General features: G+C 41.7%; 1 protein-coding gene across 1 annotated transcript in view; it reads right to left on the reverse strand.

Moving 5' to 3' along the window:
• rhpn1 (rhophilin, Rho GTPase binding protein 1) overlaps positions 1–18,614 on the reverse strand; it is a 53,203-nt gene extending 34,589 nt beyond the window's left edge. Inside the window, exon 1 of the mRNA XM_059341150.1 lies at positions 18,527–18,614. Within this exon, the coding sequence (XP_059197133.1) occupies positions 18,527–18,614 (88 nt within the window). The remainder of the gene's footprint in view (positions 1–18,526) is intronic.
• Between the last annotated feature and the right edge of the window lie 6,386 nt (positions 18,615–25,000).

A 25,000-nucleotide genomic window follows, 5' to 3' on the forward strand; every position in this document is an offset into this window, starting at 1 on the left:
ACATTTAACATGAAACATTTAACAACAACAATAATAAAAGTCACTAGTTATATATTGTTATAATAAACTAATTCTAAGGTATTTTAAGGTTTGTTAAGATTAGATGTTTTTACTGGTTTTGGAAAGTCTTGACAAGCCAAATTTTATTGTTCCATTGGAAGATAATTTTGCTATTTTTAAGCAAATTACACCTAATTTTTGTACTTTTTTTTTCTTCTGGTGGCTTCTTGCAGTGATGCAGCGTCTGGAGAACCAATATGGACAGAAAACTGAAAACAGTGAGAACATCAAATGCAAACAAAAACAGAAAATGTATTTTCTTCAATCATATAAATCTATTTCACCTAAAAAAATAAAAAAAATAATTAAGTATTGTGATGATATTATAGAATATCGTTTGAAAAAAGTCCATCTGTTTTCTATGACAGCACTGGACTTTATTTCTACATTTCCTCCAAAGATCTGTGTTGTTGATGTGTTCTTTTCTTCTCTGTAAATAAAAACAACTAAATAATGATTGTTAGACCGTGTTCTGAGCCGTTAGTGGTAGAAAGACGTCTCTGTTTGAGATAATACGCTGTGCTGCGTTATAAAACCAATAACTCTTCCCTGTGAACTGCTGTGTTTGTGTTTGCACCACAGTAAACACACATCCTGTTCTCTGTTCTCTGTTCTCAGCTGTCTGTGTTCACATCCTCACAACCTTTCACTCTGTTTGCACATTTTTCAACATGCCACATTATAAAAATGTGACACAGGACAACAGGATGTGTTAGAACTCTTCCAATGGTTTTAGGAATGAGTCAAACATTTAATTTGATTGTTATTAACCCATAAGAACCCAGAGCCAGTTCTCCTTAAAGATGTGTTCTATAAGAGAACCACATAGAACACATTTATGATGTTTAATAATAATACTACCCCTAAATGTCAAAGATCTGTGATGTGACATATACACGTTACAATGAGCGTTTATGGTATTTATGTTTATGATATTTCTTAATAGAAAAAAATAGACACATTTTCTGCTAACAGAGACACAAATTTGGCTTTTTCTTTTGCATCTCCATAACATTTATCAAAATTTTGACTTTAATTTGTTCAAGAAATTTGGTCAGAACAAGTTAAATGCAATACAGGACAAACTATTAACGGATTAGAGTTGTTAAATGGGTTTAATCTTACCCTAGTAACAAAAAATAAGCTTTTGAAAATTTTCACATTTCTGTTTCCAGTCACAGCCACATGTTGGAGAAGTCACTTCCTGTCTCAGTCACATGACCACCAACCAGGTGTTGAGTATACGTCTCTTAGGGGTTTAATGAGTTAATGTGAAGCATAAAGCTGAATATGGGAGATTCTAGAAGATTTAAAGATTTTAAGATTCTAACCCTTATTGAAGCATTTGGTTTGGTGTTGTTGGCCCTGTTCCCTGTTCCTCTGGGTTGCAATAAAGCACTTTTTGTGCTGAAATTCATAACTTGTTTGGGTTTTCTTGATGTGGGACGAGTGGAAGACTCCAACCTGGACTGGGACGTTGTTACACCAACGGGGGAGTTGAACCTATGCACGGTTTCATTCCTGCTGTCAAATAAAGGCTAAATAATGGCAGTTACATCCATTTACTTGTATTGTTTCACTCCTGACTGTTTCACAAGGTGTTTTAAACAGTGACTGTTTATTTAGTATGAGGGCTGCTCTCATTGGAGGAACAACAACAGGGAGGAGGTGAAGCGGTTTGGAGGACTCGTTGGCTGACTGGATCCACCTGGTCTCACCTGACTTCACTCCCTCCTAATCAACGCTCGACTCTATATGTCCCGCCCATTTCCTGTGTCCTGGCTGGCAGCAACAGGAAGCAGCATGTTTCAGATACTAACATCTGGTTGTGTGGATAAAGTGAGTTTACTGCTTTCTTCATATCTTTAATGGTTATTTGTAGATTGGATGTGATTAAATGACATAATATTGTGTGCAGTGCACATGATTTGTTAATATTAGCTCTTAAGGAAATGGAGGAATCCTTATAACCTAAGTCAGAATGTTTAATTTTGTGTGTTATGTAATTGTTGAATGGATGTTTCTTTGTTATGTAGTATCTATAAGTCAGCAGTGGTAGGCCTCTCCCACCCCCTGGTTGGAGTATTCAGTGTTTGTTAGGTACCTAATTATTGAGTGTGGTGTTATACATTAACTGTATTGTAATTCTTGTGTGTTTTTCTGTTCATCATTTATATAAAACCATAACCGTCGAGCCCTCATCGTCTCCTGTTGCTCTAAATATGTTCATAGTGATAATAAACGGCTTAAACATCAGTTATCTCTGCTACATTATCATCAAATTATGAACCGACAGATTCTACAACTTTAATCTATATTAATGTAATGAAACTAAATGCACAGGGCTCCGTCTCCTCCTGCTCCTCCTCCTCCTCCTCCTCCATGCTGTGGATGTCTCCTCCTCCTCCTCCTCCATGCTGTGGATGTTTCCTCCTCCTCCTCCTCCTCCTCCTCCTCCTCCGTGCTGTGGTTTCCTCCTCCTCCTCCTCCTCCTCCTCCTCCTCCTCCATGCTGTGGATGTTTCCCTCCTCCTCCTCCTCCTGCTCCTCCGCCTCCTCCTCCATGCTGTGGATGTTTCCTCCTCCTCCTCCTGCTCCTCCTCCTCCTCCATGCTGTGGATGTTTCCTCCTCCTCCTCCTGCTCCTCCTCCTCCTCCTCCTCCTCCATGCTGTGGATGTTTCCTCCTCCTCCTCCTCCTCCTCCTCTTCCTCCATGCTGTGGATGTTTCCTCCTCCTCCTCCTCCTCCTCCTCCTCCTCTTCCTCCTCCTCCATGCTGTGGATGTTTCCTCCTCCTCCTCCTCCTCCTTCCTCCTTCCTCCTCCCTCCTCCTCCTCCTGCTCCTCCTCCTCCTCCTCCTCCATGCTGTGGATGTTTCCTCCTCCTCCTTCCTCTTCCTCCTCCTCCTCCTCCTCCTCCTCCTCCTCCTCCGTGCTGTGGATGTTTCCTCCTCCTCCTCCTCCTCCTCCATGCTGTGGATGTTTCCTCCTGCTCCTCCTCCTGCTCCTCCTGCTCCTCCTCCTCCTCCTCCTCCTCCATGCTGTGGATGTTTCCTCCTCCTCCTCCTCCTCCTCCTCTTCCTCCATGCTGTGGATGTTTCCTCCTCCTCCTCCTCCTCCTCCTCTTCCTCCTCCTCCATGCTGTGGATGTTTCCTCCTCCTCCTCCTCCTCCTCCTCCTCCTCCGTGCTGTGGTTTCCTCCTCCTCCTCCTCCTCCTCCTCCTCCTCCTCCTCCATGCTGTGGATGTTTCCTCCTCCTCCTCCTCCTGCTCCTCCGCCTCCTCCTCCATGCTGTGGATGTTTCCTCCTCCTCCTCCTGCTCCTCCTCCTCCTCCATGCTGTGGATGTTTCCTCCTCCTCCTCCTGCTCCTCCTCCTCCTCCTCCTCCTCCATGCTGTGGATGTTTCCTCCTCCTCCTCCTCCTCCTCCTCTTCCTCCATGCTGTGGATGTTTCCTCCTCCTCCTCCTCCTCCTCCTCCTCTTCCTCCTCCTCCATGCTGTGGATGTTTCCTCCTCCTCCTCCTCCTCCCTTCCTCCTTCCTCCTCTCCTCCTCCTCCTCCTGCTCCTCCTCCTCCTCCTCCTCCATGCTGTGGATGTTTCCTCCTCCTCCTTCCTCTTCCTCCTCCTCCTCCTCCTCCTCCTCCTCCTCCTCCTCCGTGCTGTGGATGTTTCCTCCTCCTCCTCCTCCTCCTCCATGCTGTGGATGTTTCCTCCTGCTCCTCCTCCTGCTCCTCCTCTGCTCCTCCTCCTCCTCCTCCTCCTCCATGCTGTGGATGTTTCCTCCTCCTCCTCCTCCTCCTCCTCTTCCTCCATGCTGTGGATGTTTCCTCCTCCTCCTCCTCCTCCTCCTCTTCCTCCTCCTCCATGCTGTGGATGTTTCCTCCTCCTCCTCCTCCTCCTTCCTCCTTCCTCCTCCTCCTCCTCCTCCTGCTCCTCCTCCTCCTCCTCCTCCTCCTCCGTGCTGTGGATGTTTCCTCCTCCTCCTCCTCCTCCTCCTTCCTCCTCCTCCTCCTCCTCCTCCTGCTCCTCCTCCTCCTCCTTCCTCCTCTTCCTCCTCCTCCTCCTCCTCCTGCTCCTCCTCCTCCTTCCTCCTCCTCCATGCTGTTGATGTTTCCTCCTCCTCCTCCTCCATGCTGTTGATGTTTCCTCCTCCTCCTCCTCCATGCTGTGGATGTTTCCTCCTCCTCCTCCTCCTCCTCCTCCGTGCTGTGGTTTCCTCCTCCTCCTCCTCCTGCTCCTCCTCCTCCTCCATCAGAGCTTCATCCATTCTGATAATCTCATTGATCTGTTTGAGTGACAGCTGACACATGAAAGCCTGATTGTGCTCCGAGGCTGGTTTTATGAACGAGGAGGTGAAACATGAGATCATAAACAGGCTGAGTCACTCTGAGTCCTCCTGCTGCTGTTGTCATGGCAACAAAACATGATGAAACCTCCACCTTTAGTTGCTCATTTTGCCCTTAAATGGATTCAGTGATTCCTCTCAGCTGTTTGAATAAAAGGTGCCGTTCATGTGACTTCTGTCATCGATATTATATTTTATGTATTTATCTATGTTATATATATCTATATATCTATGTTTTATATTTCTGCTGCGGGGAGAGTGAACAGGATGCAACTTGAAAATAATTTAAAGCTTTTAGCCGCTGTGGTACAGATGACAGCAGATAAACCTCCATATTTACTGGAAGTAAAGACAAACTTTAATAATCTGCTCACTCTGTGTGTTTCCACTACTAGTTAGCCTCCAGTTTGGTTTTCACCATCGCTAACTGTGACAACGTCAACAGCTGATCATAAACAAAGCAGCATGGCTAATTATGCACAGCGTCTCCGCTGATCATAAACATAGTGGTCAATTAACGGCATCGCTAACTGTGCACAGAGTGTCTGGTGCTTGTTGTAAACAAACAGAGATCGCTAAGTGAAGCACATACACACTGTACTGCTACAGAGCTAACTGTTAGCCTGTTAGCACATACACACTGTACTGCTACAGAGCTAACTGTTAGCCTGTTAGCACATACACACTGTACTGCTACAGAGCTAACTGTTAGCCTGTTAGCACATACACACTGTACTGCTACAGAGCTAACTGTTAGCCTGTTAGCACACACACACTGTACTGCTACAGAGCTAACTGTTAGCCTGTTAGCACATACACACTGTACTGCTACAGAGCTAACTGTTAGCCTGTTAGCACATACACACTGTACTGCTACAGAGCTAACTGTTAGCCTGTTAGCACACACACACTGTACTGCTACAGAGCTAACTGTTAGCCTGTTAGCACATACACACTGTACTGCTACAGAGCTAACTGTTAGCCTGTTAGCACATACACACTGTACTGCTACAGAGCTAACTGTTAGCCTGTTAGCACATACACACTGTACTGCTACAGAGCTAACTGTTAGCCTGTTAGCACATACACACTGTACTGCTACAGAGCTAACTGTTAGCCTGTTAGCACATACACACTGTACTGCTACAGAGCTAACTGTTAGCCTGTTAGCACACACACACTGTACTGCTACAGAGCTAACTGTTAGCCTGTTAGCACACACACACTGTACTGCTACAGAGCTAACTGTTAGCCTGTTAGCACATACACACTGTACTGCTACAGAGCTAACTGTTAGCCTGTTAGCACACACACACTGTACTGCTACAGAGCTAACTGTTAGCCTGTTAGCACATACACACTGTACTGCTACAGAGCTAACTGTTAGCCTGTTAGCACATACACACTGTACTGCTACAGAGCTAACTGTAGCTAACTGCTGCTAACGGAGGCTCTTCTTAACAAGCCGTGGACTCCGACCCCCGCAGCTCCTTAAGAAGAGTAAGAAGGAGTCTCTGGATTTGTCTCCAGTCGCTTTCTTGAAAAATAGTTGCTAAGGGGGTCTGAAAAGTCGCTAAAGTTGCCAACACTGCTTTGCTGGCTTTTACAAATGCTGCGTGTTGTTGTGGCGTCCAGTACTACGTCACATCCTGCTTAGCGTTCTATCCAATCAGCAACCAGGCTGTTTACAAGGGAGAATAAAGACCCTGCTCTACTACAGGGACTAAAGAAGTCCCAATAAAAGCCGCTCCGGGCGCCTCGTATTAAATCAGGGGCGTTTCGGTGAGTGAGACCGCCTCATTCTGGGTATTGTCCGGCTATTACCCGCTAATGGAAACAGCCCTAATAACTAGTGTGAGGGGCTGACATGTCGGTACTGTGAGGGCCAGTTGTCATGTTGTGATTGTTTGACTTCCTCTCCTCTCTGTTCTGTCAGATGTCTTTTTAACTGTCTGTCACTTCACCTTATTCTGTCTCAACACATTCCTCGTCACGTCATCTCCTTCATTTAATTTCCTCTCCTCCGAGTCCTCTCAGTTTATTTCACGTCTCTTCTCTCCAAAGTCACTTTACGTTGGAGTTTCACGTCTGCATGTTCTCAGCCTCGAGGCTTTGATCTTTGTCTGTCACTGCCGACTGCGTGGACAATTTAATTAGTCAAACCATCCAGCAGCCGAGAGCAGACAGCTCAGATTCCAGAGGAATCAACGGATCCAAGCACCTGACGCCTCCTCTCCTCACACAACGTTCTGAATCATTATTAGTCCACGAGACGCCTTCTCTCATCTACAAATTACACCCTTTGCTTCAATATATGCTCACACATATTATCATCATTACAGATATCATTATCACTGGGAATAGTGGTGTGTTTGGAGGACTTCCTACAAGATGCGATTATGATTATTATTTCATTACATAGCTACACTGCAAAAATCCACCTCTCAAAAAGAAGAAAAAAAGTACAAAAAATACGTGTGTTTTGCTTAAAAATATCTAAATTATCTGCCAATGGAACAAGTAAATGTGTCTTGTCAAGACTTTCCAAAACCAGTAAAAATATCTAATCTCAATGAACCACAAATACCTTAGAATTAGTGTATTCTAACTAAGAACAAGTGATTTATTTTATTATTGTTGTTTTTAAATGTTTAAATATCAAGTGTCAGTTTAATGCACTAGTTAATTACATACACACTACACAACAATACACACTTCTATTGGTTCATTGATCATAAAACTATTGATCCATCTGGCTGCTTGTTTTAATATGTGAAGAGGTCAAATTATGTCAAAGTTATGATTTATTAGTGATGCTTGAAATAAGAAATTATTACTTTGAAATAGCAGTTTTATATATAAAAAAGACACAAAATGACTAAAAAAAGACACAAACTGCCTTTCTAGTTGTAAGTGTAGGTGAACCAGCTTTGTAACTGTTGATATTCTAGTTTCCAGCATGTTTTTACTCAGTATAGGTGATAAAATCTCAGTAACAAGCTGTAATATCTGATTTAGATCATTAAGGACCAAAACACTGAAAACAAGTCAAACAGTCTAAAATAAAAACTTCTGACTAAGAAGAACTATCTGATCAGACAGAGAATAAGCAGATATCCTCTTGATCTGATATTGATCTGAGATATTTAATCTGACTTAGAGTTCAGTTTTTACAGTGAAGTGTTGAGAAGGTGTCGCCGTAGATTCATTATGAGACCATGAAACATGAACCCAGATCCTCTTCAGACCTGTTTGAGTTAACATGCATCAGCTGACATTTCCAGCAGCCACTTCCACAGTCAGAGAGGAGGAGTCGTCTTTCACATGAAGAGCAGCAGGAGGAGAGATTCAGGCTTCATGTTTATGTTAAAGTCCATCTCAAAGAGTTCAGTCATAAACATCAAGCAGTGTCCTGTTGAATCTCTTCATCCTCTTCAACCTTCTCACACCTTTAATCACCTGATACATTAATCCACTGATCCATAACCACCTTTAATCCACTGATACATAACCACCTTTAATCCACTGATCCATAACCACCTTTAATCCACTGATCCATAACCACCTTTAATCCTCTGATCCATAAACACCTTTAATCACCTGATACATAACCACCTTTAATCTATTGATACATAACCACCTTTAATCACCTGATCCATAACCACCTTTAATCCACTGATACATAACCACCTTTAATCCTTTAATCCACTGATACATAACCACCTTTAATCCTTTATTCCACTGATCCATAACTACCTTTAATCACCTGATCCATAACCACCTTTAATCCACTGATACATAACCACCTTTAATCCACTGATCCATAACCACCTTTAATCCACTGATACATAACCACCTTTAATCCTTTAATCCACTGATCCATAACTACCTTTAATCACCTGATCCATAACCACCTTTAATCCACTGATACATAACCACCTTTAATCCACTGATCCATAACCACCTTTAATCCACTGATACATAACCACCTTTAATCCTTTAATCCACTGATACATAACCACCTTTAATCCACTGATCCATAACCACCTTTAATCCACTGATACATAACCACCTTTAATCCTTTAATCCACTGATCCATAACCACCTTTAATCCACTGATACATAACCACCTTTAATCTACTGATACATAACCACCTTTAATCCTCTGATACATAACCACCTTTAATCCTTTAATCCACTGATACATAACCACCTTTAATCCTTTAATCCACTGATACATAACCACCTTTAATCCTTTAATCCACTGATCCATAACTACCTTTAATCACCTGATCCATAACCACCTTTAATCCACTGATCCATAACCACCTTTAATCCACTGATCCATAACCACCTTTAATCCTCTGATCCATAACCACCTTTAATCCACTGATCCATAACCACCTTTAATCTACTGATACATAACCACCTTTAATCTATTGATACATAACCACCTTTAATCCACTGATACATAACCACCTTTAATCTATTGATACATAACCACCTTTAATCTACTGATACATAACCACCTTTAATCCTCTGATCCATAACCACCTTTAATCCTCTGATCCATAACCACCTTTAATCCACTGATCCATAACCACCTTTAATCTACTGATACATAACCACCTTTAATCTATTGATACATAACCACCTTTAATCCACTGATACATAACCACCTTTAATCTATTGATACATAACCACCTTTAATCTACTGATACATAACCACCTTTAATCTATTGATACATAACCACCTTTAATCTACTGATCCACAACCACCTTTAATCCACTGATACATAACCACCTTTAATCCACTGATACATAACCACCTTTAATCCACTGATACATAACCACCTTTAATCTACTGATACATAACCACCTTTAATCACCTGATCCATAACCACCTTTAATCCACTGATACATAACCACCTTTAATCACCTGATCCATAACCACCTTTAATCCACTGATACATAACCACCTTTAATCCTTTAATCCACTGATCCATAACCACCTTTAATCCACTGATACATAACCACCTTTAATCCTTTAATCCACTGATACATAACCACCTTTAATCCTTTAATCCACTGATCCATAACCACCTTTAATCCATTGATACAAAACCACCTTTAATCCTTTAATCCACTGATCCATAACCACCTTTAATCCACTGATCCATAACCACCTTTAATCCATTGATACATAACCACCTTTAATCCACTGATCCATAACCACCTTTAATCACCTGATCCATAACCACCTTTAATCCACTGATCCATAACCACCTTTAATCCTTTAATCCACTGATCCATAACCACCTTTAATCCACTGATCCATAACCACCTTTAATCCACTGATACATAACCACCTTTAATCCTTTAATCCACTGATCCATAACCACCTTTAATCCTCTGATCCATAACCACCTTTAATCTATTGATACATAACCACCTTTAATCTACTGATCCATAACCACCTTTAATCTACTGATACATAACCACCTTTAATCTATTGATACATAACCACCTTTAATCTACTGATACATAACCACCTTTAATGTATTGATACATAACCACCTTTAATCCACTGATACATAACCACATTTAATCTATTGATACATAACCACCTTTAATCCACTGATCCATAACCACCTTTAATCCTCTGATCCATAACCACCTTTAATCTATTGATACATAACCACCTTTAATCCACTGATCCATAACCACCTTTAATCCACTGATACATAACCACCTTTAATCTATTGATACATGACCACCGTTAATCTACTGATACATAACCACCTTTAATCCACTGATCCATAACCACCTTTAATCCACTGATCCATAACCACCTTTAATCTACTGATACATAACCACCTTTAATCCACTGATCCATAACCACCTTTAATCCACTGATCCATAACCACCTTTAATCACCTGATACATAACCACCTTTAATCTATTGATACATAACCACCTTTAATCTACTGATACATAACCACCTTTAATCTACTGATACATAACCACCTTTAATCCACTGATACATAACCACCTTTAATCTATTGATACATAACCACCTTTAATCTACTGATACATAACCACCTTTAATCTATTGATACATAATCACCTTTAATCTACTGATACATAACCACCTTTAATCCACTGATCCATAACCACCTTTAATCCACTGATACATAACCACCTTTAATCTACTGATACATAACCACCTTTAATCTATTGATACATAACCACCTTTAATCTACTGATACATAACCACCTTTAATCTATTGATACATAACCACCTTTAATCCACTGATCCATAACTACCTTTAATCAACTGATCCACAACCACCTTAAATCCACTGATACATAACCACCTTAAATCCACTGATACATAACCACCTTTAATCCTTTAATCCACTGATCCATAACCACCTTTAATCCTCTGATACATAACCACCTTTAATCCACTGATCCATAACCACCTTTAATCCACTGATACATAACCACCTTTAATCTACTGATCCATAACCACCTTTAATCCTCTGATCCATAACCACCTTTAATCTACTGATCCATAACCACCTTTAATCCACTGATACATAACCACCTTTAATCTACTGATACATAACCACCTTTAATCTACTGATACATAACCACCTTTAATCTATTGATACATAACCACCTTTAATCTACTGATACATAACCACCTTTAATCTACTGATCCATAACCACCTTTAATCCTCTGATCCATAACCACCTTTAATCTACTGATCCATAACCACCTTTAATCTACTGATCCATAACCACCTTTAATCCACTGATCCATAACCACCTTTAATCCACTGATCCATAACCACCTTTAATCCACTGATACATTAATCCACTGATCCATAACCACCTTTAATCCACTGATCCATAACCACCTTTAATCCACTGATCCATAACCACCTTTAATCCACTGATCCATAACCACCTTTAATCCACTGATACATAACCACCTTTAATCTATTGATACATAACCACCTTTAATCTATTGATCCATAACCACCTTTAATCCACTGATACATAACCACCTTTAATCTACTGATACATAACCACCTTTAATCTACTGATCCATAACCACCTTTACTCCTTTAATCCACTGATCCATAACCACCTTTAATCCACTGATACATAACCACCTTTAATCTACTGATACATAACCACCTTTAATCTACTGATCCATAACCACCTTTACTCCTTTAATCCACTGATCCATAACCACCTTTAATCCACTGATACATAACCACCTTTAATCCACTGATACATAACCACCTTTAATCTACTGATACATAACCACCTTTAATCCACTGATACATAACCACCTTTAATCTACTGATCCATAACCACCTTTACTCCTTTAATCCACTGATCCATAACCACCTTTAATCCACTGATACATAACCACCTTTAATCCTCCTCAAGTCAATATAAAACAAGTCAATATAAGACAAGTCAACATAAGACAAGTCAATTTAAGACAAGTCAATATAAGACAAGTCAATATCAGACTGATATAAGACAAGATGCTCCATGAGGAACTTCTCCCTCTGAGGAATAAACCTACAGGCTGATCTACATATATAATTCAGCCAGTCTTCTAGTGTTGAACCATCAGAACACCATGTTTCTCTACACGTCTCTGTAACAACTGTGTTCTTGTTGTGTGTTTTCTTAGTTCTTCTGTGAGAATCTATGAATATATAAGTGTGAAACAGAAGATGGAGTGGTGCTTTTCCACTTCAGTGTATTTCCTCAGAGCTTCAGATCGATCTCCGAGCCACGTGCACTGTAAAAAAAACAACTGTTGTTTTTATGGTAAAAACCAGCAGAACTTTACCGGAATAAACACGGTGCAACTTTTTCTAATATTACGGTAAAATAATATTAACACTGTTGATTTCACGTTTCAGATTGACATTTTATTCCATTTTTAACCGTATAAATAAAAAGTTTTTCCATCAAAAGAAACGCTGTTCTGCCATATAATTGACAAGAAAATACTTTATAAATGCTGCATAAATTAAAGATTTTACCATTAAATATTACAGTATATTTCTGTTAGAGATATGGTGTTTAGTACATTTAACAGTTAGAAAAAGTATTTTTACAAAATATTAATGCAAAAATGATGGATTGTATATATATTACAGTATATTTTGTTACAAACACGGTGCCAGAGTTGTTGTTTTTTACACTGGAGTAATTTATTTTAGAAAAACAAAACCGTAAAAACACTGTTTTGTCTGATATAAACATTTACAGTGTTTCATTGTTACTGAAACTGAATTAACTTGTTTATCATTTTACGTCTTTTACTGTCATGGTTTAACAGTTTTTCACCCTAAAAGATATTTTTACAGTGTGTAGCGATGAGAGAGGCTGCTATCTTCTATTGTGATGCGATGATTAACAAATGTTTTCTTTGATTCTGAAACAGTTTCCTCCTGCTGTTGTTCAGCCTGCCGAGGCTCTGATGTTGCTGCACATCTGGAGATCGGTTCATAACCTTTGAGTGTGAACCAGTGAGTGTTCAGCAGGAGGTCAGAGTCTGTTTCAGCTCCTCAAACAGACTCAGTTTTCTTCTGTTCCTTGTGGGAGCAGCAGAGTTCAGGTCTGAGGTCTGAAGACCACATTAATCCAGCTGAGACGCTAAAGAACCGGAGTGGTCCGAACGGGACATTAATCTCTGAGGGGCGAGGGCCAGTGGTTCCCATGGCAACCATAACTGGAATACATAAGGATTCCCTACAACACACACACACACACACACACACACACACACACAGAGAGTGTCCAGGTGTGCCATCTGTATTCATGTGTTGTGGAGCCCATTACGGTGAAATGAGGCCGGGCCCTCACCCATCATTACTCTAACTGGTTAAATTACAGCTCCATGTTTCTCTCTCCACCTGCTGCAACTGATTTATATTTATAACTGAGGACAGAACACAAAAAGACTGAAACAAAGACAACAGGAGAGCAGAAGATCAACACTTATATTCATATTTTATCTTTACTTACAACACACTTATCGTTCCTTTTTAACTTTGTAGCTTCCAATTATTTAATAATAATATGGAAAATGACACAGAGACTAAAGTCTGGATTACTGAACAGACGTACCAGTTCAGGGGGTTCAGGGGGTCCAGGGGGTTCAGGGGGTCATGGGGGTTCAGGGGGTCCAGGGGTTCAGGGGGTCCAGGGGTTCAGGGGGTCCAGGGGGTCCAGGGGTTCAGGGGGTTCAGGGGGTTCAGGGGGTCCAGGGGTTCAGGGGGTTCAGGGGGTCCAGGGGGTTCAGGGGGTCCAGGGGGTTTAGGGGGTCCAGGGGTCCGGGGGGTTCAGGGGTTCAGGGGGTCCAGGGGGTTCAGGGGGTCCAGGGGTTCAGGGGGTCCAGGGGTTCAGGGGGTTCAGGGGGGCCAGGGGGTCAGTTTTATTGTTTTCACATCTCGCACTCAGAGACTCAAAGTGCTGTCTGAACATTAACCTGTTACGGCAGATTTCCAAGGTTTGAAAACAATAAAACTTTGTCATAGAGCTAAACCAAATACATCACCGGAAAGGTCTTGGCCTGGAGAGTAACATATATCAATTTCAAGGTTCTATAATATTCTTGCTTTGAGATATTGACCTTTGAACCTTAACCCTGGGGCATATTTGAAGGATTATAACTAAGAGACAAAAAGGGTTACAGACATGAGACCTACTGTTATAGAAAGGTGTTGACATGGACTATAATGTGAGCATAGTCACTAAGGGGTGGGAGTGGGGGGGCTTTAGGATATGCTAAAAAAATAAAAAATTTAAATTCTGATGCCAAAAATGTGATTGACATCCCCTCAAACCCCGGAAAGCCACTAATTAAGTATTTCCAACTTCCAATTTTAGGGGAAACCCTGTTTTATTAAAAAAACTACAACTCCCTAGACCTCTCTTCAGAACTTATGTCGACATCAGCACCATTGTTGTAGTTCTTCCGTATTAGGGTTGTGAAAACCTATTTCTACCCAATATATGGAATATCACACACTGTTTAATAAATAATTATACTGTATGTATATTATCTATGCTAAAAAAGACAACAATGTTTGTTTAATGAAGATATTTTAACTAAAACAGGAGAGCAGAGTCCGGGCCATTTACAGTGAAGCGCGCCTCAATGAGATCGCACACCACATCTGGTAGATTACAAAATAAAACAGCGGATGAATCTGATCGTAAGTCGTCACTTTGTCAACATTAGTGTCTCCGCTGCAACAGAATAATATGTCGATCAGCAAATCTACCTCAGACACAAGGCATGTAATGGGCGAAGGTTTGATCCGTTAAATACACAGAGGATCAGGGAGATTTCAAAATAAAACACAGCGGATCGTCTTTTTCTGGCGAGATCTTCGCCACAAAGTGATTATGTACATGCACTGGGTGAATATTTAGAAAATAAAACATATATTTCTCGCTAGAAATTCCCAGTCACGTGACTTGGAACAAACCAATAGGAACAAATATCCATGGAATAGCCACGGGATATGATGTCATTAACTTGCATTGTAGCCAAATCCGTGTCAGTTTCACGGAAATTTGAGTGATTCTGTGGCTATTCCACGGATTACTGTGAGACCAGGTTGGAAACGCTGTGTACTTTTACTGCAGTAACATTTTGAATCAGGATTCATCAAGGAGTGGTTCTACACTGTAGTACTGCTACTTTTACTGCAGTAAATGACCTGAGTACTGCAGTAATACTACTGTTACTGCAATACATGACCTGAGTACTGCAGTAATACTACTGTTACTGCAGTAAATGACCTGAGTACTGCAGTACTGCTACTTTTACTGCAATAAATGATCTGAGTAGTGCAGTAATACTATTACTGCAGTAAATGACCTGAGTACTGCAGTACTGCTACTTTTACTGCAGTAAATGACCTGAGTACTGCAGTACTGGTACGTTTACTGCAAACATTTTTTCATTGAGTGAAACAAACGGAGACCAGCAGCTTCCTGAAAGCTTCCAAATCGTGCCTTTAATGTGTTAAATCAAGCCAAACCACACACACACACACACACACACACACACACACACACACACTCTTCTCCTCCCACTTGTAGGGCCTCTCCTCCTCCTTTGTGAGCAGAGAAGGAGATCTGTAGTGTTCTCAGCCTCCTCTGGCTGGATTGATTCTGTGAGAGAGAGAGCAGATAATGAGATCACAGCAGGCGTTTTTCATGGACGGGATGAAACAGACACGCCACACAATCTACATTTCAAATGAACCTTTGGCTGAAATCAGCTCCTCCTTCAGTGATCTGACTCTAAAGACCAAAACCTCAACACAAACTGTGTGAGGAAACCTTGATTTACACGTTTCATTTGTCAATTAAATGACAGAAAAAGACGAATGTTTTTATTCACAGAGAACACTGTGAGAAGCTAAATCCATCGGTTGGAAGACTCTGAGACAGCTCGATAACAGTGATCAGCCTGATGAAGGCACTAATTTCACTCTGTGTGTGTGTGTGTGTGTGTGTGTGTGTGTGCCCCCTCTGGGTGGAGACAGGTACTGCCCCCTCTGGGTGGAGACAGGTACTGCCCCCTCTGGGTGGAGAGAGGTACTGCCCCCTCTGGGTGGAGAGAGGTACTGCCTCCTCTGGGTGGAGACAGGTACTGCCCCCTCTGGGTGGAGACAGGTGCTGCCCCCTCTGGGTGGAGACAGGTACTGCCCCCTCTGGGTGGAGACAGGTGCTGCCCCCTCTGGGTGGAGAGAGGTACTGCCCCCTCTGGGTGGAGACAGGTACTGCCCCCTCTGGGTGGAGAGAGGTACTGCCCCCTCTGGGTGGAGACAGGTACTGCCCCCTCTGGGTGGGGAGAGGTACTGCCCCCTCTGGGTGGAGACAGGTACTGCCTCCTCTGGGTGGAGAGAGGTACTGCCCCCTCTGGGTGGAGACAGGTACTGCCCCCTCTGGGTGGAGAGAGGTACTGCCCCCTCTGGGTGGAGACAGGTACTGCCCCCTCTGGGTGGAGAGAGGTACTGCCTCTAGAGAAGGAGCTCCAGTATCTGGGGTCTTGTTCAGCAGTGAGGGTAGAACGGAGCGTGAGATGGAGGCGGTTTGGTGCAGCGTCAGCAGTGATGCGGGCGTTGTACCGGACCGTCGTGGTGAAGAAGGAGCTGAGCCTGAAGGCAAAGCTCTGGATTTACTGATCCATCTACGTTGTGGCTGGGAGAGGGACGCCTGGCAGGCCCTGCTTAGCCTGCTGCCCCCGCCACCCGGCCCCGGATAAGTGGAGGAAACTGGATGGATGTAACTCATGAAGAGTGGAGGGAGAATATATCCCCATCTCTAGCAGTAACTGGTTTTAAAGACAGTTATTTATGGCTGAATAATCTGCGCTGGTTATTTCTGAGGCTGATCCTCTCTGACTGACACATGACACACTTTAATGTAACGCACAAAATCCTGTTTATAACCTCCGTCCTCTGAGAATCATCACATGACTCGTGGTGGGAAGAAAGAGCAGGCAAACACACACACACACACACACACACACACACACTAAAAAACACTAACACACACTAACACACACACACACACACACACACACTAACAAACACAGACACACCAACACACACACACACACACTTACAAACACTAACACACACTAACACACTAACATACCAACACAAACACACACACACACACACACACTGAAACACACTAACACACACAGTAACACACACTAACACACACTAACACACAGTGATAAATGCTGTCGTGTCTGTGTGTAGATCAGATTAATGGAGATGTTGAATGTTTCATTAGTTCCTGGTATTGTTGGACTGTTAATGTTTAACTCTGCTCTCTTTCTGTCTTTCAACATGTTTTCTTGCCCTTTTTCTCTCCAAGAACAGATTAATTCTCTCTCTGTTGGTAGGATGGTGTAGCAGCAGCAGTTCCTGCTGTAGATGAACCAGTTAACTGGTAGATAGTTAGTTCCTGCTGTAGATGAACCAGTTAACTGGTAGATAGTTAGTTCCTGCTGTAGATGAACCAGTTAACTGGTAGATAGTTAGTTCCTGCTGTAGATGAACCAGTTAACTGGTAGATAAATAGTTCCTGCTGTAGATGAACCAGTTAACTGGTAGATAGTTAGTTCCTGCTGTAGATGAACCAGTTAACTGGTAGATAGTTAGTTCCTGCTGTAGATGAACCAGTTAACTGCTAGATAGTTAGTTCCTGCTTTAGATGAACCAGTTACCTGGTAGATAATTAGTTCCTGCTGTAGATGAACCAGTTAACTGGTAGATAGATAGTTCCTGCTGTAGATGAACCAGTTAACTGGGAGATAGTTAGTTCCTGCTGTAGATGAACCAGTTAACTGGTAGATAGTTAGTTCTTGCTGTAGATGAACCAGTTAACTGGGAGATAGTTAGTTCCTGCTGTAGATGAACCAGTTAACTGGTAGATAGTTAGTTCCTGCTGTAGATGAACCAGTTAACTGGTAGATAGTTAGTTCCGGCTGTAGATGAACCAGTTAACTAGTAGATAGTTAGTTCCTGCTGTAGATGAACCAGTTAACTGGTAGGTAGTTAGTTCCTGCTGTAGATGAACCAGTTAACTAACCTTATCTCTAACTCTACGTCTCCCCGTCCTCCCAGAGTCACTGAGTGGGTTGAGGTTGGGTCTTCCACACCAAACTGGGAGATTAATTTCTTTGATTTCTTTATGGAGCTTCAAACAAACTGCTGCCTCTGAAATATAACTGTGAGCTTCAGAGTTCAGATTAGTCTTCACTGAAACTGACCAAACAGTGAAACCAACAGTAGACTGTTTCTGTTCTTATAGATTATTATAGATTATTATATATGAGACTTCTGTATAATGTTTATCATGTTCTGAGGAGGACCAGAGATTATTATAGCGTATTATATATTATTATAAATGAGACTTCTTCTCTCCTTGGTGCTCTTTTGTTCTCTTTGCTGTTTTGTCCTTTGGGACAATTAACTGAAATGTTTTTTTGTAATTGAATTTGAAAAGGCTCCAGTAGAGACGGCGAGGAAGCGCTGCGAGTCTCTGACGAGTCCCGCCACAGGCCAGGTCTCTGGCTAGCGTCTCCATGGCGATGGCAGAGCGAGGAGGAAGAGCGGGAGGTTTGTGAGGACCCATGTGGTCTGTGAGGACCCATGTGGAGATCTCATTGATCTGGACCAGACTGGAGCTGGAGACGAGGATTCACTCACTGCACAAAGAAAACCAGAACACAGAGAGAGAACGTAGAGGACAGTTAGAGTTAGTTAGAGTTAGAGTTAGAGAGAACATTAGAGAGAATGTTAGAGAGAACGTTAGAGTTAGAGATAAGGTTAGAGAGAACATTAGAGAGAACGTTAGAGTTAGAGATAAGTTTAGAGTTAGAGAGAACGTTAGAGAGAATGTTAGAGAGAACGTTAGAGTTAGAGATAGTTAGAGTTAGAGAGAACATTAGAGAGAATGTTAGAGAGAACATTAGAGTTAGAGATAGTTAGAGTTAGAGAGAACGTTAGAGAGAATGTTAGAGAGAACATTAGAGTTAGAGATAAGGTTAGAGAGAACATTAGAGAGAACGTTAGAGTTAGAGATAGTTAGAGTTAGAGATAAGGTTAGAGAGAATGTTAGAGTTAGAGATAGTTAGAGTTAGAGAGAACGTTAATAATAATAATAATAATAATAATAATACATTTTTATAGCGCTTTTAAAGGTACTCAAAGACACTTTACATGACAGGAGTAGGGAGGAGGTCCAGAGGGTTGGGGCAGCAGTGGAGAAGGCTCTGTCGCCAACGGTGCGGTGCTTGGTCCTGGTGATGGGGGTCAGTAGGATCTGAAGGTGCTTGGTCCTGGTATGGAGGTCAGTAGGATCTGAAGGTGCTTGGTCCTGGTGATGGGGGTCAGTAGGATCTGAAGGTGCTTGGTCCTGGTATGGAGGTCAGTAGGATCTGAAGGTGCTTGGTCCTGGTGATGGGGGTCAGTAGGATCTGAAGGTGCTTGGTCCTGGTATGGAGGTCAGTAGGATCTGAAGGTGCTTGGTCCTGGTGATGGGGGTCAGTAGGATCTGAAGGTGCTTGGTCCTGGTATGGAGGTCAGTAGGATCTGAAGGTGCTTGGTCCTGGTGATGGGGGTCAGTAGGATCTGAAGGTGCTTGGTCCTGGTGATGGGGGTCAGTAGGATCTGAAGGTGCTTGGTCCTGGTGATGGGGGTCAGTAGGTTGGCGTCTGAAGATCTGAGGTTGCGGGTGGGGGAGTGACGTTGGAGCAGATCTGTGAGGTTCATGGGGGAGCAGGTTATTGAGGGCTTTGTAGGTGATGAGCAGGATCTTAAAGTGGATTCTGTGCTGGATAGGGAGCCAGTGAAGGTGCTGAAGGATGGGGTGATGTGGTCTCTGGAGCGGGAGTGGGTGAGTAAACGAGCAGCTGAATTTTGGACATATTGTAGTTTTTGAAGGTTGGTGGAGGGGAGGTGGAGGCCGTAGAGAATGCTGTTAATAGTCCAGTCTGGAGGTTATGAAAGCATGAATTAGTGTTTCTGCAGCGGAGGAGGACAGGATTGGGCGAAGACGTGAGATGTTGCGGAGGTGGAAGAAGGATGTTTTGGTGATGTTCTTGATGTGAGATTTGAAGGAGAGAGTTGGATCCATGGTGACGCCAAGATTTCGGACAGAGGGGGAGGGGGTGACTGTGAGTCCATCGATGTTCAGTGAAAAGTCCTGGGAAGAGGGGGTTAGGGTCCATTTTTATCTAAATGGAGTTTGCTCGTTTCAAGTATTTCTGCTTATTTTAATGTTACTACAGTCAGGCTTTTCAAGCCACAATCGCTCAAAATAAGAATATTTGGACTTATTTTAAGACATAATTGGTTTTTCCAGTGTCTCGTTATTTATTTCTTATTTTTTGTCAGTTGGGTTTTGCAGCGTGGTTAATGTGAGTTAAAACGGTTCCTGATCTCAACTTAACAAATATTCTTCATGTGGGACCAACAGACAGCGATAATACTGGGAGGGTCATTCTGGAATCAAGTTTCTAATGAAAAGCATTTTATAATTAAAAAGACTAGATGAAGGATTAAATGATGGTGAATGAGGGAGCAGTTTGACTTCATCAACAGCTCTGATGAACATTTACCTTCAATACTTCTGGATAATAACTTCTTCTGCCCAGCGCGCGTTGGTTTAGCTGTTTCAGCTCAAAAAGAAAGTTTGGACGTGCACATGAATGCAGAAAAAAATAAATATATATATAATTAAAATTAAAATTAAAAAAAATATATATATATATTTATACAGATTCTGTAGCATGAAGAATAAACATTTGATACATTTTGACGCTGAGGGAGAAAAAGAGAAAGTGAGAATAAATGAATGTTTAAATGATGGTGTGTGTTACGAGGCTCCAGCTCTCTTTTCTTCTTCCTCTTCATCCTCTTCTTCCTCTTCATCCTCTTCTTCCTCCAGCTGCAGGTAGGAACTCTGTTGCCATGGTGATTCATTCAATGGCTGCTACTGCTGCAGCGTGATGAGGAGGAGGAGGAGGAGAGAGAGAGAGAGAGATATTTACATTCCCCAACATGTCTGACTGCTTCCTCTACAGATACACACCACACTGGATCCCAGTGGATCCCAGTGGATCCCATGAAGTCTAGATATGTGATATAAAGTGTAGAGATATCATATCATAAAGTTAATATATAAAGTGTCGTGTGGTTGTTGCAGAAGGAGGCGCGGCCTGTTGGTCGCTGCTCCTCAAATATCATTTAACAGGAATAAAAACTGAATCGGAGCCTCATGGCTGTAATAGTAATCAATAAATAATAATAATAATTCACCTCATATATATATATATATATATATACATATATATATATATATATATGTGTGTGTGTTTGAAGTTGTGGACATTTGGAGCAGATATCATCTCCACCATGAACTATTTAGATAAAGATCTAGTGTCTGCCTGACAAAAAACTAATGAAACTGAGCTGAAGACAAGCAGACTCTGAAGAGAACTCTGCTGTGTTTTAATATAAATATATTTAATATAATAAAAAAAATAAGTACCAATAGAAACAGTGTGTGAATGTACATACATATGCATATATATATTTATAAAAAAATTAAAATAAAAAAATAAATAAATGAAAAAAATGCTCTTCTTCTTCTTCTTTTCTCTCCTTTTCTTCTTTAACATATAGCACTCCTTAGCAATGACAGTTAGCTCTTAAAGTTATGTACTGACTTGATTCCTATGGTCTATGTCTAGTACCTTCAGGTTGAATCACTTATTGTAAGTCGCTTTGGACAAAAGCGTCTGCTAAATGACATGTAATGTAATGTAATGTAATGAATGTGACGGTTGATTTAGAGGAGAATCTGCAGAGTTCACGTCTATAATGTGATTGTTTATGTTTTAACTCTCTGGAGTTTTGGGCTATTTAGTCCACTGAATCCTTTTCATCCTGCCTCTATACATACAAACTGAAACACCTTTTGTTGTCTCTTTTTTAGTAATTCTGTGTCTTTTTTAGTCCTTTAGTCCAACATAAAATGTGATTTTGAATCTTTGTTTTACTTTCAAAACACTATCATGCTCAATAAAGAATGTTAAATGTGTCAAATGTGACCAAAGGAGTCAAATCTACCATATCAGAGGGTTCCATCCAGTTCTATCATTTGATACTAAATCTATTTGAGCTTGTCTCCAGTTTTACTTGGTATATCATCATCAAACTGAAACTGGCCTCATGGAGTTTACAGCCAGAACTTTAGAGGTAAATGTACAGTAGGGCTCCACGCTGCTGTGTTTTCTAGTCTGATGGAGGCAACAAGTCTGGATTATTTGGAGCTTCTGTGACTAAAGAAGCGATGTGTTGGTGTCAGCTGTTATTTCTCTGAACACATCGAGGTCGTTTTCTTTCTCTCAACTCTTTCTTTCCTTTCATGCAGCTCACAACCTCCTTCACTCCTTCCCTCCTTCCCTTCACACTCCCTCCCAGCCCCTCCCCCTCCCCCAGCAGCATTGAAAAAGGGAACAGTTGCTATGGCAACAGCATACAGCAGCATATTATTCTCCGTCAGAATTCAAAAGAGGATCAATTAGTGATGATGTCACTGCGTCAAGACGACCACGATTCCTGCAGAGTGTGTGTGTGTGTGTGTGTGTGTGTGTGTGTGTGACTCATGTTGAGCTATTTGTTGACATTAGTAATGCTCTGCTGGCCTCGTTCATAAAGAGATGAATGAGATCCTGATTGGAGACAAACAGGTGCTGCTGTGTTTGTGTCTTTTTTGGTCATTTTGTGTCATTTTTTCGGTCATTTTGGGTAATTTTGTGTCTTTTTTGTGTCATTTTTGTCATTTTGTGTCTTTTTTCAGTCATTTTGTGTCTTTTTGTGTGATTTTGTCTTTTTTTAGCCTGGCCAATACCAGACTAAATCACAAATGAGATTTAGTCTGGAGACCACATATTAATTTCTCCGTAGAGGAGGTGTGGTTTACGATCCTCCGGAGCCGTTTATTGGGCGCTACGAATGTCTATCATCAGCGTCTGTAAGTAGCTCTTAGCCAATCAGATCAGTTATACCAGATGACGTATGTAGAGCGACATTCAGCAGCATGTTCTGGCTCTGGCTGCTCTGTAGTTTCAGCTCTGGCTGCTCTGTAGTTTCAGCTCACACCGAGAACTCCGTCTACAGCTAGATCCAAACAGAGCTTGGCGTCTGCTGCAGCCATGTTGTATCTGTAAGAAAACTACAAGCTTACGTCTGTCCAAAAAGACACACATTGACTAAAAAAAGACACAATGACTAAAAAAGACACAAAAAGGCACAAAATGACCAAAAAAAAGACACAAAATGACTAAAAAAAAGACACAAAATGACCAAAAAAGACACAAAAAGGCACAAAATGACACAAGATGACTAAAAAAAAGAGGCAAAATGTATAAAAATATCAATGAGTGTTTCCCAAACCACAAGATGACGTCCTCAAATCTCTTGTTTTGTCCAAAAACCAAAGAGATATTCAGTTTATTGTCATAAAGGAACAAAGAAACCAGAAATATTTACATTGAAGAAGCTGAAATCAGAGAATTTGGACTCATTGTCTTTAAAAAAACTGCTCAAACCAATTATTAGATTGTCAAAATAGTTGACGAGTAATTTAATAATCGATTATTGTTCCATTAATCGAATAATTGTTGCAGCTCTATCTGATATATAAATATACATATATATATATATATATATATATATATATATATATATATATATATATATATTTGTATTATTAACACAATGATGATTGATAATAATTGTATTTTTTAATGTCTGGTGTGAGGCTCGATGTGTTTAGAATCTCTTCTCTTCACATTTCTGCTTGTTTTCATTCTCCTGCAGATAAGCAGAGTTTACATCAATCACACAGAGTATATTTTTAGAGCTTCTCTTTAAAGGCCTCCTCCTCCTCCTCCTCCTCCTCTTCCTCCTCCTCCTCTTCTGTTCCTGCATCATCGTAACTGTTAGTAGTAACAGTTATCAGGCTGTTCTCATGAACGCTTCATCGTTATTATACGGAGAGTAAAACTCTGAGTTTCATAGTTTTCCCACAAAACGCTCTTCTTTCTTTCTTTCTTTCTTTCTTTCTTTCTTTCTTTCTGTAGACACATTAAACTCTTTCCATCATTCTGCACAGAAACACTTATTTTAAGTCGAACCTCTTCTTTTTTACTGCCCTTAAACAACTAATTATTTCACCAAATAGTTTTGGTGCCTTAATGTAACCGAAGTGTCACCGTGTTACCATCCATCCATCCATCCATCCATCCATCCATCCATCCACTCCTTCTCGTCTGCTGAACCTGCTGCAGGGTCACCAAACCGGATCCCTTCCTCCCCCCGGCTGAGCCTTGAGATCCATGAAGACCACCAACAGAATCTGAGACAAGGGGCAACCCTGGCGGAGGCCAACACCCACCGGGAACGTGTTTGACGTTGTGCTGAGTATGTGGACACAGCTCTGACTTTGGTTATATAGGGACCGGATAGCTCGTAGCAACGAGCCCAGTACCCCATACTCCCCCAGTACCCCCCACAAGACCCCCCGAGGGACACGGTCGTAAGCCTTCTCCAAGAGGATCTGAGGTTCCACAATCGGCCGGAGCCTCCTTTCAGCACCCTGGAGTAGACTTTCCAGGGAGGCTGAGCAGTGTGATTCCACGGTAATTGGAACACACCCTCCGGTCCCTTTTTGAAAATGGGAACCACCATCCCGGTCTGCCACTCCACTGGCACTGTCCCAGACCTCCACGCGACACTGAAGAGGCGTGTCCAGCCATGACAGCCCAACAGTGTCCAGAGCCTTCAGCATCTCAGGGAGAACCTCATCCAACCCTGGCGACTTGCCGCCGGGCAGCTTTTTAACTACCTCGGCGACTCCCTCTGCCAGGGATTCTGATGAGTCTTCCCCTGAGTCTTCAGACTCTGCCTCCTCTACAGAGGACGTGTTGGCTGGATTGAGGAGTTCCTCAA

This window comes from Centropristis striata, chromosome 9 (assembly GCF_030273125.1).
Source record: "Centropristis striata isolate RG_2023a ecotype Rhode Island chromosome 9, C.striata_1.0, whole genome shotgun sequence".
Classification (NCBI taxonomy): domain Eukaryota; kingdom Metazoa; phylum Chordata; class Actinopteri; order Perciformes; family Serranidae; genus Centropristis; species Centropristis striata.